Raw genomic sequence first — 15,162 nt, 5'->3', positions numbered from 1 at the left:
ATAAATATTTGTTGAGTGAGTGACAGTATATTGTACTCAGAACTAGACACCTTGAGGTATATATAAAAAAGACAAAACATAAAATGCAACCCCTCACAAGAAATTTACCTATTAGCTAACAATAAGTTAATTTAATATATTTAATATTTATTTGATAATAATAGATGTACCATATACGTGCCATTTAATAGTGCTTACTATATCCCAGACACTGAATCGCTAAATTAAACATACATACCCAGTTGTTAACTTCTCACAATAACATGTAAGGTAAGTATTGTTATTATCCCTAAATTACAGATGGGTAAAATTAGGCTCAGAGAGATTAAAGAATTTGCTTGAGATCTCAAAGTGACTGTCAGAGCCAAGATTTGAATGCAGGCATTTCTGATTCTAAAACTTGTGTTCTTCTCCATTAAACTATGATGCTCGTGATAAGTTTTGTATAATACTGTTTTGTCATCACTATTACAAGATGATGTAACAAAACACAAAATCATATGGTTCAATTGGAAAAGAAAAAATTTTTTTTATAAATTTATTTATACATTTTATTTTATTTATTTGGCTGCATTGGGTCTTCATTGCTGCGTGCAGGCTTTCTCTAGTTGCAGCGAGCGGGGGCCACTCTCCGTTATGGTGTGCAGGCTTCTCACTGAGGTGTCTTCTCCTGTTGCGGAGCATGGGCTCTAGGCGCGTGGGCTTCAGTAGTTGTGGCACGTGGGCTCAGTAGTTGTGGTTCATGGGCTCTAGAGCACAGGCTCAGTAGTTGTGGTGCACGGGCTTAGTTGCTCTGGGGCATGTGGGATCTTCCCAGACCAGGGATCGAACCCGTGTCCCCTGCATTGGCAGGCAGATTCTTAACCACTGTGCCACCAGGGAAGTCCCAGAAAAGAAAATATTTAAATGAGGTTATTAATTCTCTGGTACATATAATAATTGCAAAAGGAGTTAGACAAGAGAAATATGTGTAAGTGTTGAGGTAGCCAGAGAAAATGTTGTGGAGACAGAACTTGAACTGAGCTGTGTCTTGGAGAGTAGCTCAGAGGAAGGGATCCAACATTAATGTCCTTTGTGTATAAGCACTATATGTACATTGTCTCATCTGATCCCTAACAAGAAGCTCTGTTCTCCCCAGTTACCAAGGGGAAACCGAGGCTCAAGGAAGCTATATAATTTGCCCAAGTCCACACTGCTAAGTGTGAGCTGAGACTCAAACCCAGATCTCTTTTCCACTCTGTACTGACCCTGGTTGGTAAAAAGGGCCAAGGAGAGCATTCTGGTGCAGGGGAGCAGGAAGAGCAAAGACAGGAGGCTGGAATGAGCAGGATGCCTGTTTAAAGGAGGAAATAAATAGTCAGGCATCAAGCCTTCCACCCTCTAAGGAGCAGAGGGTGGGACTTCCTAGGCAGCTCCGCCCACTGCAGAGGATTGCAACAGGGTTGGGTGAGGGTGGGGGTTTTGGGGTTCCTGGAAGGTGACTGAAGCCCATAAGGCTGGCACTATGCCCATGGTGTGGCTACAACTGGCCCCGCCCAATAGTGCTGGGGTGGGAGAGCCATGGCCCCAGAGCTAGTTCCTGGAAGTGTACCACCCCTTCCCCCCAAACACTGCTGCATCCTGGTCCTGGTTCTCTCCCAGAACCAGGCTGCCTACTGGCTTCAGTTCTGGCTCAGGTATCTCTCCACCAGAGTCTGGCTTCCAGATAGACTGTTCTCAGTTCCCAAGCCCCTGAGGCACTCTGGCCTCCAGGTTTCTAAGCTTCTATCTCCTAATAATAACAGACTCACTTTCTTATTGATCTCTTTTTAGCTTCCCCAAAACTCCTTTTATCTTCTCTAAAACTCCATTATCTCCATTTTCCCCGGTGAGGAAGGAAAGCTCAGAAAGGTTGAGTTGCCCAAAGGCACGTAACCCGTGAATGCAGGGACTCAAGTCCAGGTTTTCAGGTTTTAAGGTTCAAGATCTGATCCTCCCTCGTTCTATTCTACACCATGCAACCTACTCCTCTCTCTAGATTTAGAATTAAGCTCCAGGGGTTATTTCTTCTGGACTATTCTGGACTCATTTATCAGCCTTCATCTGTTTTTTTTTTTTTTTTTTGCTGTACGCGGGCCTCTCACTGTTGTGGCCTCTCCTGTTGCGGAGCACAGGCTCCGGACGCACAGGCCCAGCGGCCATGGCTCACGGGCCCAGCCGCTCCGCGGCATATGGGATCCTCCCAGACCGGGGCACGAACCCGCATCCCCTGCATCGGCAGGCGGACTCTCAACCACTGTGCCACCAGGGAGGCCCCCTTCATCTGTTTTGGATTCAGTGCAGGGCTCTGCTAGCAGGGCATAACTCACAGTTGCCCAGGTCTGGGAACCTCAGTCCTACCCAACTATCTGGACCCTTTTGGCCTGAGAGTGGGGCTCAGTGTCCTCAACTCCTGAGTCAATCCTCTAAGAATTCTTATCTGTGGAAAGGAACCTCTTCAAAGACTTTTTTATCCTATCCTCACCCAAACCAGAACACAAGGAAAAACCAGTGGATGGCTTAGGAGATCTGTCTCCACCATCTGGGCTTCAGTTTATATCTCCCTTTTCTTACTTTAGTAAGAGGGGCCTCACTATTCCCTGGTCCCAGACCCCCTCCAACACCTCCCCCAGCCATCCGGGGTAACCGCCGGGCTCTGCAGCCTAGGATAACGCTCAGCCCTCCCTTGCACCCTGTGGCTGCCTCCCTTTCCGTCTGTTGAGAGAGGAAGCCAGGGGGTGGCGGGTGCAACCCTGCAGGGCACTGATAAAAGGGCCAGCCCTGCCCCCGCCCCCTGGGGCCACTGCGGTCAGCCCAGCAGGCAAGCAGGCCAGGCAGCCAGCTCCCTCTGGGACCTGGGGCCCTCGCCAGGTTCCACCTCTACCCACCCCGCCCTACTCGGGAAGCTGGTTGCATAACCCAGCGGGGTGTTTAGCAACACTGCGGCTTGCCCTGCTGCTGCTGGTGGTGTGTGCACACGCGCTGGGGTGAGGGTGGGGTGGATTGATGGGGGGCGACGACAAGTCAGCCTTTTGGGGGTGCGTGAGCAGCATAGATGGAGAATGGTATAACAGTAAAGATATGTGGTCACGTTTTTCTCCATATTGTGTCTCTGCCACATTTGCTGAAGCAGGAGAATCTTAGGTATCCCATCTTAGGGATAGGAAAATCTTAGGTATCCTGGCTTGCCCAGCCGCAGACACTATCCAACCCATTCAGGCTCCTAATCCCCTGTTCATCTTACATCAAGCGAAAGAGATTTAAGATAGAAGGAGGTTGACTCTGGACCTCAGGGATCTGAGAGGAGGGAGCTAAAGGAATCATCCGCACCCCTGAGGGCTATAAAGAGCGTTCTGGAGGCAGGACAGAGCCTGGGAACCGCAGTAACAGCCTCTTCCTATGGGAGGGGAGTGGAGTGAGGTGGGAGACACACCCGGGCCCGTCACCTAAATGAGGGCTGTCTGTTCACTTAGCTCAGCCTGCACGACCATGCCTGTCCCCGCAAACAAGTAAACTGCTTCAAACACATCTATGACCCGCGCATGGGATGAAATACAACCTCCCTAGTTTAACTTTCAAGACTTTACTATCTAGCCCCAGTCAAATTTCCCAGGCTTACCTTTTACTACTTCCTACCTCACACCCCATCCTAGGAAACCCCAAAATACTCCTCTGTGTTTGATGCCTCTATGTCTTCACACCTTTGTTTGGAATACCCTTCTCCCCTTCTTTTCCTGGTGAACCCTGAGTCATTCTCCACAGCCCAGCTCAATTGTCATCTCCTCGTGAAGCCGGCTCTGAATTTCACCAGCAGCAGTTCAGCTCCATAGCACTTTATATAGACCTTTACTACTGGAATTCCCTGCCTAGACTGTTAATGAAGACACAGACTATGTCTTATTCATCTTTGTGTTCCTGGAGTAGGAAACATGGTAGATACACAATAAATATTTGTTGAATGAATGAATGAATGAGTAGACACTCAGTAAATATCCATTCATTCATTGAACAACTTGTGTTATCCATAGTTGTATCTGCAATGCCACAAATAGCGTCCTGAACTGGTAGCTTTCATTCAGTAAATGTTTGTGGACTAGCTGTAACCCGATATCATTACTGAATCAGTCACAAGTGTGACTGTCTCCACCCCTCATCCCCTCTGAGGGGCCCAAATAAGTATATAAATGAGAAAGCTATCTGAATGCTCATGTATGTGACCCAGATTCATACCCAGGTCATCAAGAGATTCTGAACCCACTTGTAACATGCAATGAAGCCAGGGGTCACCTCCTGCCCTACACAGATCATACCTGTAGAATTATGATCTCCTGGGATGGGGATGGAATTCAAAACACTGAACCATGGGTTTGGCATGGGTGTTGATCAAACCCACACACACAAGCTGCAAGGAGGCTGCAAAGAGGCGGGTATCACATTGCCTCTTGAGTTGCTTGGTTGGGTTATTGGGTTGTGGGGGTGGTGCTGAGAGAGAACTGGGGCGGCCGACGTAGTGGTGGAATGGTGGGGACACTTGGAAGACTCCCAGAAGCTATTCTTCACCAACGGGGACAGAATATTTTCATTATTTTAATAGTGCACGCAACCCTATATGAGAATGCTGGCTGAATGCCTGCTCTGCCTTAGGGTGGCACCTGCCTGCCTCCCCAGTCTTTAACTGTTTCCAATTTAACTTGAACATCATAAGAAGAAAAAATAGAAAAAAAAGTGTAAGCTGCAGCTATAAGGAGTGAAGCTAGACATAGGAAGGACTTTTCTTAGATCTGAAAACCACTAAAAGCTAGGAGGAAGCAAGGCTTTTCTCCTAGTCTCTGCAGAGAGATCTGTTTGGCCTGGGACTTGGGTTGTGAGTTTGAGGCAAGTGGATGAATGAGTGACTTCTGGGGTGTACTTACTGGCCTGCCCCAGAGCTGCTGTGGGTGCTGGGGGATGGACCTGATATCCTACACACGTGTCCTGGTCTGCCCAGTGTATGTGGCTGCCATGTGGCTGGGGTGCCTTGCCTGGAAGAAAGGACAGAGGGCATCTAGGGTCCCCTTTAAGGGAGGTGAATAATGTCCCTGCCGGGAGCCTCCCCCACCCCCAACTCCCCTCACACACTGACAACAAACCTGTCCAAGAAAGAGGCCTTTGTCCTAGGACATCTGAGGCTGCAGGGGGAGGGGAGAAGGCTACAGGTGAAAGGACACATCAAAGCAGCCAGCCCCTCCTCCCCCCAAAAGCTCCCCTACCCCTTGCCCAGAACCCAGGCTTTCCTGAAATAAAAGCAGTGCCCTGAATGCCCACCTTCCTAACAGCTGGGATGCTAGACATCTGGTCCTTTTCTTCAGCTGCCCTCCACCTTGCCAGGACTCAGTTTCCCTGTCCCTGAGAGTCAAGGGGGCAAAGGGAAGGAGGTTACAACTTGTATAAAGTCTAGAGGTCACTCTGCCACGGATCATCAGGTTGGAATCCATCAGATGCAAGGGAGAAACGCAAAGCTGGCTGGACTCCTGGGCTCAAAAGGAGGGCTGGGAGAGGCTTGGAGCCATGTGTGCCCCCGCTGGCTGGGAGCAAGGTGGGGGTGGGGTGTGGGCAGAAACCACACCGGGCTCAAGTTTCCTCTCTTGGCCAGAAGGGGCAGGAGGAGAGGAGGGCCACGGGGAAAGGGGAGGGTTGGAGGAAGGACGGAGAACTCAGGCTGAGGGCTTCAGAGAGAAGGCTGGTGTGCCGGCCCCTGAGGTCCCCTCACTCGGGCCCGAGCCTACACACTGGGCGCTCAGCGATGGCCTGGGGGCAGGGCACGGCCCTCCCCGGTTCTCAGAGGTAGCAGGGATCCTCACCCAGAAGGTGTCAGCCCAGGCCCAGCCTCCCCAGAGACAGCACCCGGAGCCACATCTCTCTCCTCACCCTGCTTGGACCCTGCCACAGGTGCCTGAGGGGCAGGGTGGGAGGAGGATTCCAGGGGGATCCAGGGGCAAGCTGGGGAGGTGAAGGAGGCAGCGGGGGAAAATAAGCAACTTGCCGTGCATTCCTAGGAGATCTCAGACCTTTCCAGGCTGCCCCTGGTTTAGGAATTTGACATCTTTGGGAAGATGTCTTCTCTGGGAGAAGACCTAGATGGCTTTTTGAGCCCTCTGGGATTCTTGGGGTGAAAGGCTATGGATGGGGACCAGACAGTGGTCCCCTGAGGCACGCCTGAGGGGCTGGGGAGTGACACTGAGTAACCCTTCAGCAGGCTGGCTGCCCAGGGCAGCCAATAGATTCTCAGGTATATGGTACCATCCTTTTCCCTACTCCATTCTATCCCGCTGCCCTGTCCAGCCATCTGGGAGGTTTGGGGAAAGCTGAGAAATCCGAGACAGTGGATGCGTGGATTGCTGGGAAGGGTCGCTGCAGCAGGATGGGCTGCTAGGGGTAGGGGGTGCTGAGTTCTTACCTCCCTTTGCCCGTTCGCTTCTCTGGGCCTAGGGCAGTAGGGATCAGCTGGAACTGGAAGGGAGAGGAAGGCATCCCACCCCAGCATAGTTTCTTTTGACTGGAAATCTTGGCAGCTTGGGAGGTAGAGGGCTGGGAAACAGTGGAAGAGAAGAGGTCAAGTATCACATCTGCTGGGGCTGAGATTCTCTAGTCACTGGCCCCCAAAGGACTGGAGTTGGGGGTCTAGTGACCAAGTAACAGGATGGCAGAAACTTGTCCCTGTCTCCCTTGTTCCATGAACCTGTTTGAGTCATGTATGCCCCCAGGAGACTGAATCTTACTGTGATCAAAACTAGCCCCCCTACCCCGCTCACTCTCCCTCCCCACCTCTCTCCCCTTTTCCCTCCATGCTATTTCTTTCTCTCACTTCTGTGTGCCTCTCCCTCCTTGAGGATTCTTCCGAATCTTTCTAAATAGGCTGCTCATCTGCCACATCACACCCCAAGTTTTATTGATTCCTCCCCATCCTCTCCCTGCCTCTATTGACACCTGGAGAGGAGGGGTTGTCTAATAAGCCTCAGTACACGGTCCCAGACAAACAACAACAACAGTGTCCCAGAGGCAAGCCCTTTCTCTGTCTCTCCCCCTTGTCAAGGTGTTAGAGCCCTGGGCTGCAGATGAGGCCAAATATCTTCCTTTCCCCAGCATCCCTCCCCAAATGGTCCTCATTCTGTATACTGAAACATAAAGCTCCATGTCATTCTGTGTGTACTCAGGATTGTGATAAGATCTTTCTGGGTAATCCCATCAGGATGAGAGTAAAGAGGGTGGGTTATAGTCCCTGGAAATGATGTCCATCCTACCTGATGTGCAATGCTGGGGAGCAAGATGCCTGTGTGACCTCAAAGTGTGGGCTAAACTGGAAAGTGGGAACCATCTGTTGTAAAAGAAAAGGGACACAGGGAGGCATGTTCCACTTTCTCAGTACCTCTTCAGCTTCTGTACCCTCTGTGATGTTCTATCTGATCCAATTCCGACTATACCCTCCTTCCTGAGCTATACCTCTGGCTGCCTGCCCCCTGGCCCGTCTTCAGGAAGGTAGACTCCTAAGACCTGTTGAAGGTAGACTTCTTGACCTTGCTTGTTGTATAGACCACCACCCATCTCTGAGTGTCTAGGGAAAAACAGACTATGCCTTTTTTTGGCCTGGTGCAAACTTGCCACTGCACCAGAGAGCTGGTTGGATTTGATCCTTAGGTTCTCCTTAACTGCTTCTTTCCTAACCTCCCGCCTCCCCCAGCAGCCCTCTGGATTCTCATTTCCCTGTCCCAGGGTGAGGGGAAGATTAAATTTCTGGTCTTTATGAGGAGGGGCTGATATCTAGTCTCAGAGACTAGGGCAGCCTAGAACCCAGCCTTGCCTGGGTCAAGGGTGTGAAGCTAGGAGAAGTCTGGAGATTACTTGCCAGGCGCTCTTCTGGCTTTGCATTCTTTTAAGTCCATATGGTTGGACCAGTTCAGTAGTTTTCAAAGTAGAGTGGGCCTCTGGCATTAAAAACATCAGGCCACTTGTTAAAATGCTGATTGCTGGGTACCTGCGACTATGAATTCAATTCAATAGGTCCAGGGTGGCTTTCAGAATTCTGTATTTTCACAAGCACCCCAGGTGAATGCAGGCCACAATAAAGTTTGTGACTGCCTGAGCCAGATGCAATCTATTGTAAGGAGGTTCTCCAAGTCTGTCCCAATTTAATAAGAGAGTCTGAATAAGAAGCGATTTGCCCCAGATCATGCATCTGGAAGGCCAGAGAACCTGGTCTCCTGCCTCCTAGGGCAGGATCTTTGTACTGCACCTAAGAGTCAGATCCGGGAAACTATGAGGGGCAAAATGGGATGTGTGTGTGTGTGTGTGTGTGTGTGTGTGTGTGTGTGTGTGTGTGTGTGTGTGAAGGACTGTGAGGCAAGAGTCATTGTCCCTGCCCCCTAAACCCCTTCTCCATTCACTTTGTCTTTGGGCAATTTCCGCCAGAACCTGGGTGGGGGAAGGTGGGGTTCCGGTGTTGAAATGGCATCCTGGACAGACATAAACACCCCACCCTCTGCCCACTTGCCAAGGGCCTGTGCCTATACCAACTCCCAGCTCTGGGGATGGCAATATAACAAGGGTTAGGGTTAGGGTTAGGGGGCAGGGGCTAGGGGAGATCCTCCTTCGAAAGGACAATTTAAAGTTCTCACCAATTTTGTGGTGAGTCAAAGAGTGGATCCCATATTAAATAGCTGTGATAGGCCAACCTTGTGGTGATCTAAGGTCATCCAGTCCTATGCTCTGTCCTTCTATAAGTCTCCCTCACCCACCCAGCCTGCCTGCCTTCACTTACATGGCAAAGGTAAGGTGTGGTGTCTGGCCCTAAGAGATCAGGAGGTCCTTGCCACATCTACTTGAAGTCTCATGCCAAAGGCAGGGAGAACAGATGAGGGTGAGATGGGTGTCAGGGAATAGGGAGGTGGGATGAGGAGAGAGGTTGACAGAGAGGAGAAGATGAAGGTGGGATGAGGGGTTGCTGAGAATGTTGAGCTATCCAAGTAGAGAGGGACCTCCAGGATCAACTTGTCTCATTCCCTGGTTTTACAAATGAGGAAACAGAGGCTCAGAGAAATGTGATGGCTTGCCCAACATCATGCTGCTGCTCTGTGGCAGAGCTGCAGCTGGAGCCCAGATCCAAAGAAAAGGGGATGGAGGGAAGTGTGTATTCAAGCCTCTAAAGAACTATTCCTTAGAAGAGAAAAGAGATTGAGATTCAGGACTTCCCTGGTGGCGCAGTGGTTAAGAATCCACCTGCCAATGCAGGGGACGTGGGTTCGAGCCCTGGTCAGGGAAGATCCCACATGCTGCGGAGCAACTAAGCCCGTGAGCCACAGCTACTGAAGCCCGTGCGCCTAGAGCCCATGCTCTGCAACAAGAGAAGCCACTGCAGTGAGAAGCCCGTGCACTGCCAACGAAGAGTAGCCCCCGCTCGCCACAACTAAAGAAAGCGTGTGCGCAGCAACGAAGACCCAGTGCAGCCAAGAATAAATTAAAAAAAAAAAGAAGAGTCTGAGATTCCACAGAAAGAGTTGATTGATGTCGACCGCCAATAGAGTCTCATCTTATGGAGACATGGAAGCAGGATTGGGAAGGCGCCTGGAAGGTGGGATAGGCTAGTAGAGTCAGCAACTCTACGTACCAGACCTGACTCTGCTATTTATCAGCTTGAGTCTCAACTTCTGAATGGAACTTACAGGATCTTTGTGGAAATCAATCTCATAAACGAGTGCTTATAAACTACCAGCCCGGTTCTCGACAAATGCCAAATAAGTCTTTGCTGTGGTTATTCCATGACCTTAGGAGAGAAAAGACCCCTGGTTGTGTGGAGTGGGGTATAGCCAAGATGACCCTCTGGGACACAGGGCAGAGGTCCAGTGTCTCCAGAGACCATTCCTCCTCTGCTGCCTGCTGCTGATAAAACTCTTATCTGGCCCAGGCAGGGGAGCCCAGGGCCAGGATAGGAGGAGAGGGCAGGGCTGCTATCAGTCACCAGGCCTGGGCCATATCTTAGAGAAGGGGAGGGGCTGTCTGCTTGTCTCTTCCCACAACACACTCCTTGGGGATCCCCAAACACTCGCTCTCATCTTGGAAAGAAAAGACTGAGATCCTAAAAGTGAGGGCAGAGGAGGAGAGCAGGAGTGATCCCTGATGTTGCTGCAGGAAACAGGAAAAATAAAAAACACTGGATGATGTGACTTTTGCTCTGGCCAGTGATACAGTTTTGAGGAGTAAGAAGTAGGGGAAAGTGAAGGCATCTTGTCTGAAAAGAAGATAAAAACCTACTGTGCTCCCAAAGGAACTGCCTACAGCCATAGCAGGTGAGATAGAGACAACACGGCAGAAAAAGGCTTTCTAGCTTAAGGAGTTTGTCCGATGATGAGTACAGCATGAATGGGGGTAGGGTAGGGCGGGGAATGAGGCATCTCCTTCCCTCAGGTGAAGCTGGAGGGAGCCTCTCCATGGAGGAGGACAAAATTTCTGACCTGTGGCAGGAGAGGCCCTAACTCCTGTTTCTCCTTTGACACAGATTGCTGGGACCATTTGGGCTTTCGGGACCTTGGACCAGGCCCTGGCCCAGTAGGATGCCCCCGTGTCCTCCCCAGCAGAGCAGGAACAGGGTGACACAGTTGCCCACTCTGGAGCTGGGTGAGATGGAATTGACTTGGCAAGAGATCATGTCTATCACTGAGCTGCAGGTGAGTGGGGTTAGGGGGCAGGGCTGGGGGGAGGGAGAAGCAGAGAAACAGTGGGTCTGGCTGGGACTGAGGCCGGGGGCTGGAGCAAGCAGAGCCCAGGGTCTCAAGATGGAAATGTTCCAGGCACTGTAAAAGGAAGGGCTGGAGTCAGAGGGCGATCTGGATGGAAGATCAGAGCATTGAGGGGGAGGGAGTGTGGATGAGCAGGAGTTAGGAGTGGTGGGGAAGGAAGGATCTGATTGGGGGTGTAAGCTCTCTTGGCAGTCACTCTGCTTACGTCTCTCTGCCCCACCTCCTGTACCGCCTTCCCTTCCTCACCTTCTTCTGTTCTGACCTCCTCCAATCCTGCCCATCTTCTTCCCTCATTTCCTCCCCCTGCCCTAAGCAGCAGGGTGGGGGGTGGGGGGGCCTTTCCCTCAGGTAGCAGAGCTGTAGTTCTGACCTTGGGAAGGGGGGTCAGACTATGCCAGGGTCCTCTCCTCCTGCTAGTTGGACAAAGGGGTGTCTGTTGGCCTAACAATGATGCCTTTGTCCCCAGCTGGGCTGGAGCAGGGTGGCTCCCCGACGTGGGTTGGGGGCCCTTTTCCAGCACGTTCTCTCCTCCTCTCTGCACCTGGGCAGGGACGGAGGGACTGAAGGGGAGAGGGCAGAGCTTGTGCCGGCTCCCCAAGGTAACTCTCAGCCCCAGACCTGGCTCTGTGCCCACCCCCTTTTCTTCCCTGCCACCATGCCTGGGCCCTACAGCAGCTCCCTCTGCTGGGCACCCAGGGCATGGCCAGGGTCTGAACTTGACCCTTTGACCCTAGATAGGGGCAGCAGGAAGAGGGTTCGGAGGGTCATCATGGAGACACTCCTTGTCTTCCTGAAGGAAATAAAGGGACATGAGCCATTTCAATACAGTAAGAACTTCTCCTGAAGAGGAGGGGATTCCATAATTGTTGCGTGACTTCCCTTCTCGTTTAAGCCGCTTTCCTCGTGAACAAACTGTATCACAACTTTGCCAGAAGCTTTCAATGATACTCAGCACCATTCTCTTCCCTTGTGATTATCTCACTGGGTCTTTCAGCGGGACTCAGTTTGGTTCTGAGAGCTGGTTTCTTCTCTTCCTCAGCCTGTCTCCAAACCTTTTGGTGTCTTTTCTTGCAGGGCCTAAACGCTCCAAGTGAGCCATCCTTCGAGCCCCCGGCCCCATACCCTGGGCCCCCGCCACCTCCAAGTTACTGCCCCTGCTCAATCCACCCGGAGGCTGGCTTTCCCCTTTCTTCACCACCTTATGAGCTCCCAGCACCCACATCTCATGTCCCAGACCCCCCATACTCCTATGGCAACATGACCGTACCAGCCTCCAAGCCACTGACCCTCTCGGGCCTGCTCAGTGAGCCCCTCCCAGACCCCTTGGCTCTCCTGGACATTGGGTTGTCAGCGGGGCCATCCAAGCCCCAAGAAGACCCAGAATCCGACTCAGGATTATCCCTCAACTATAGTGACGCTGAATCTCTTGAGCTGGAGGGGACGGAGGCTGGTCGGCGTCGCAGCGAGTACGTAGAGATGTACCCAGTGGAGTACCCCTACTCACTAATGCCCAACTCCTTGGCCCACCCCAACTATGCCTTGCCACCTGCCGAGAACCCCTTAGCCTTAGAGCCCTCCTCGGGCCCCGTGCGGGCCAAGCCCACTGCACGGGGGGAGGCGGGGAGTCGGGACGAGCGTCGGGCCCTGGCCATGAAGATCCCCTTCCCTACGGACAAGATCGTCAACTTGCCAGTAGATGACTTCAACGAGCTGTTGGCACGGTACCCGCTGACGGAGAGCCAGCTGGCACTAGTCCGGGACATCCGAAGGCGGGGCAAGAACAAGGTGGCCGCCCAGAACTGTCGCAAGAGAAAGCTGGAGACCATCGTGCAGCTGGAGCGGGAACTGGAGCGGCTGGGCAGTGAGCGGGAGCGGCTCCTCCGGGCCCGAGGCGAGGCCGACCGGACCCTGGAGGTCATGCGCCAACAGCTGACGGAGCTGTATCGTGACATTTTCCAGCACCTGCGGGATGAGGCAGGCAACAGCTACTCCCCTGAAGAGTATGCATTGCACCAGGCTGCTGATGGGGCCATCTTCCTGGTGCCCCGGGGGACCAAGATGGAGGCCACAGACTGAGCTGGCCGGAGGGGTGGGACTGGTGATGGAGGTTTCCTTCATTCTCTTCTGATAAAGGTACTCCCCAACCGTGAGGCCCAGAAGGAGCTGAGTTCTGTAGACCAGGAGGGACCACAATGGGAAACCTGGCATTTGGAAGGTCCAAGGTGTGTTCAGTGAGGCTTGTCTGGAGGCGAGGATGTGAGGGGAGGGCTGGAATCTCTCTTCCGTGATTCAGTTTCCCAGGTCTCCAATCTCTTGTTTGAGCTTTGGTTTATAAAGCACTCTACAGAAATAGCTTTCCGCTGTGTCTTCCTTCTCGAGGGAGGGTGATGAAGGGGGTGCCCCTCAGAGCTTACTGCCTGTTGGTGGCAGGGAGGTAGTTCTGCTGAGCTTGCTTCTTTCTCCTACGGCTCTGTATGAGGACGGGACACATGTCGACACTTGGGCCTGAGCAGTGTGATATCTACCACCTTCACTCCCCTTCTCAGAGCCAGGGGCCATGGATGATTTGAGGAACCGCACCTTCTCGGGTGGCCCCCTATTTATAGAGCTGGGATTGCTGCCAGAGCCAGCCAGACCCTCTGTGAGAGGTCCCTGAGTGCTAGGCCACTCCTTTTTCAAAGTTGGGGGCACTGGAAATCCTAGAAAGCCCACAGGCCGTTTTCCCCTCCTCATGCCTGCTTCTACGGGACTCCTTCAGCCTGGGTCCTGGTATGCCAGAGCTCTCTCAGAAGACTGAGTGAGCTGCTCTTGATTGGAACGAATTTGATTGGACACCCAAGTTTCAGGGGATTTCACACCCAGGTCTGGGTACCAAGTCTGCTCCACAGTGGAGCACAGTATGCATTTCAGTGAAATCTTCCATCTCCCTGGTTACATTAGACAGATGTTACCCAATTCTTGTTTTGGTGCCTCCGCCCCCCTTTCTAGATCCATGAAGATCTAGGGCCTTTTCTTTTTTCGCGGGCCTCTCACTGTTGTGGCCTTTCCCGTTGCGGAGCACAGGCTCTGGACGCCCAGGCTCAGCGGCCATGGCTCACGGGCCTAGCCGCTCCGCGGCATGTGGGATCTTCCCGGACCGGGGCACGAACCCGTGTCCCCTGCATCAGCAGGCGGACTCTCAACCACTGCGCCACCAGGGAAACCCTAGGGCCTTTTATTAGTATATTTTTTCTTAGTTTCAGAATTCTTAGCCACACGGATCAAAGTCCAATCAAACCTCCTCCAAACACCTTCATCTCCTTGCTTGGAATTGGGGTGGTTCCCACTCTTCCCAACCACTAATTATATAAATTACCTCTGGCGTATTTTGCTTCTTTACACTTCTATTCAATTTTACTAGCTCCATTTCAATAGAGAAACCTCACTTCCAAGTTCTGATATTTATTACAGTTGTGAGACAAAAAAGCAGACGTAAGTGATCAAAGTGGAATCTTCATGCCTACAGATTCAGAAAAAAAGTGGTCTCTAGGGAATGAAAGCTTCCTATTTCTAATAGATCTGAAGACAGTCCAACCAGTCAACTTTCCAAAAACCTGAACATGTAGGATCAAGTAGTAATGAGATTAGTTGTGAAGTAGTGAGATTAGTTTAGTTGTTCCATTTGATTAGTTTGCTTAAAGGATTTCAGAATAAAGTTTTTCATTCTAACCAAACTCACAAAGATGGTTAATTCAGAGGCAAATTTAAACATTCATTCATTCAACCAATATTTACTAGGCACCCAATAAGCTTAGGTATCGTTCTAGGCATTGGAGATAGTGAACAGGAGACACTCCTCATGGAGTACACTGTAGCGGGGAAGACCCTCAGATACACATATTTGTAACAGTACCTAAGGCCAAAGACGCAAGGGTGGTTACAAGAATTTGAACAAGGTAATTATCTTCCTACAAGTTATTTCCTCATTTAAAAAACAGGGAATTTACTTTTTAGCAAACTAGTAGCCTCAGTTGTTCTATCCCTCCAAACCACTGTTGTATCAATCAGAGAAGCCTCATTCAGTAAATGGAGATTCTTACTTGTAATTCTGGTAGTAAAATAACTGACCTATGGTTTCACACACTTCATTCCCTTTCATCAAGGATGGAAATTGAGGCTAGATAATGACCTTTCCTAAGGATGGTAGAAAAAATATAAGCACTTCCTAGAGTTCAACTATTGCTTTAAAATATTTTTAGGTTCATTACCTTTGAGAACTTCCTTTACCTTCTTACCCTTGGCTCAATATTTTTGAAGCCTGAAATAGCTGACCAATTAAATATTTATTCACCAAAGATGAGATCCACTATGCCCCTCAGGAACGGAACAGATGAGA

The 15,162-nt window shown here is 51.1% G+C and overlaps 1 protein-coding gene across 2 annotated transcripts; it reads left to right on the top strand.

Annotated features, from left to right (window-relative positions):
- Positions 1-5,751: 5,751 nt before the first annotated feature.
- On the top strand, positions 5,752-13,162 carry NFE2 (nuclear factor, erythroid 2). 2 transcript variants are annotated; one of them, XM_082636097.1, is made up of 3 exons: positions 5,752-5,946; positions 10,547-10,715; positions 11,862-13,161. In XM_082636097.1, exons 2-3 carry the CDS (start codon positions 10,602-10,604, stop codon positions 12,861-12,863), a joined length of 1,116 nt encoding a protein of 371 aa, XP_082492223.1. In that variant the 5' UTR covers positions 5,752-5,946; positions 10,547-10,601; the 3' UTR covers positions 12,864-13,161. The 2 variants fall into 2 exon arrangements, with proteins under 2 accessions (XP_082492223.1, XP_082492224.1); XM_082636098.1 differs by lacking the exon at positions 5,752-5,946 and adding an exon at positions 9,772-10,337 and having other exon boundaries at positions 11,862-13,162.
- Positions 13,163-15,162: the final 2,000 nt, after the last annotated feature.

The sequence above is a fragment of the Mesoplodon mirus genome (genome assembly GCF_964341445.2).
Source record: "Mesoplodon mirus genome assembly, chromosome: 11".
NCBI lineage: Eukaryota > Metazoa > Chordata > Mammalia > Artiodactyla > Ziphiidae > Mesoplodon > Mesoplodon mirus.
Note: the sequence above shows the minus strand (reverse complement) of the source record. Positions and strands in the feature narration are given on the sequence as shown.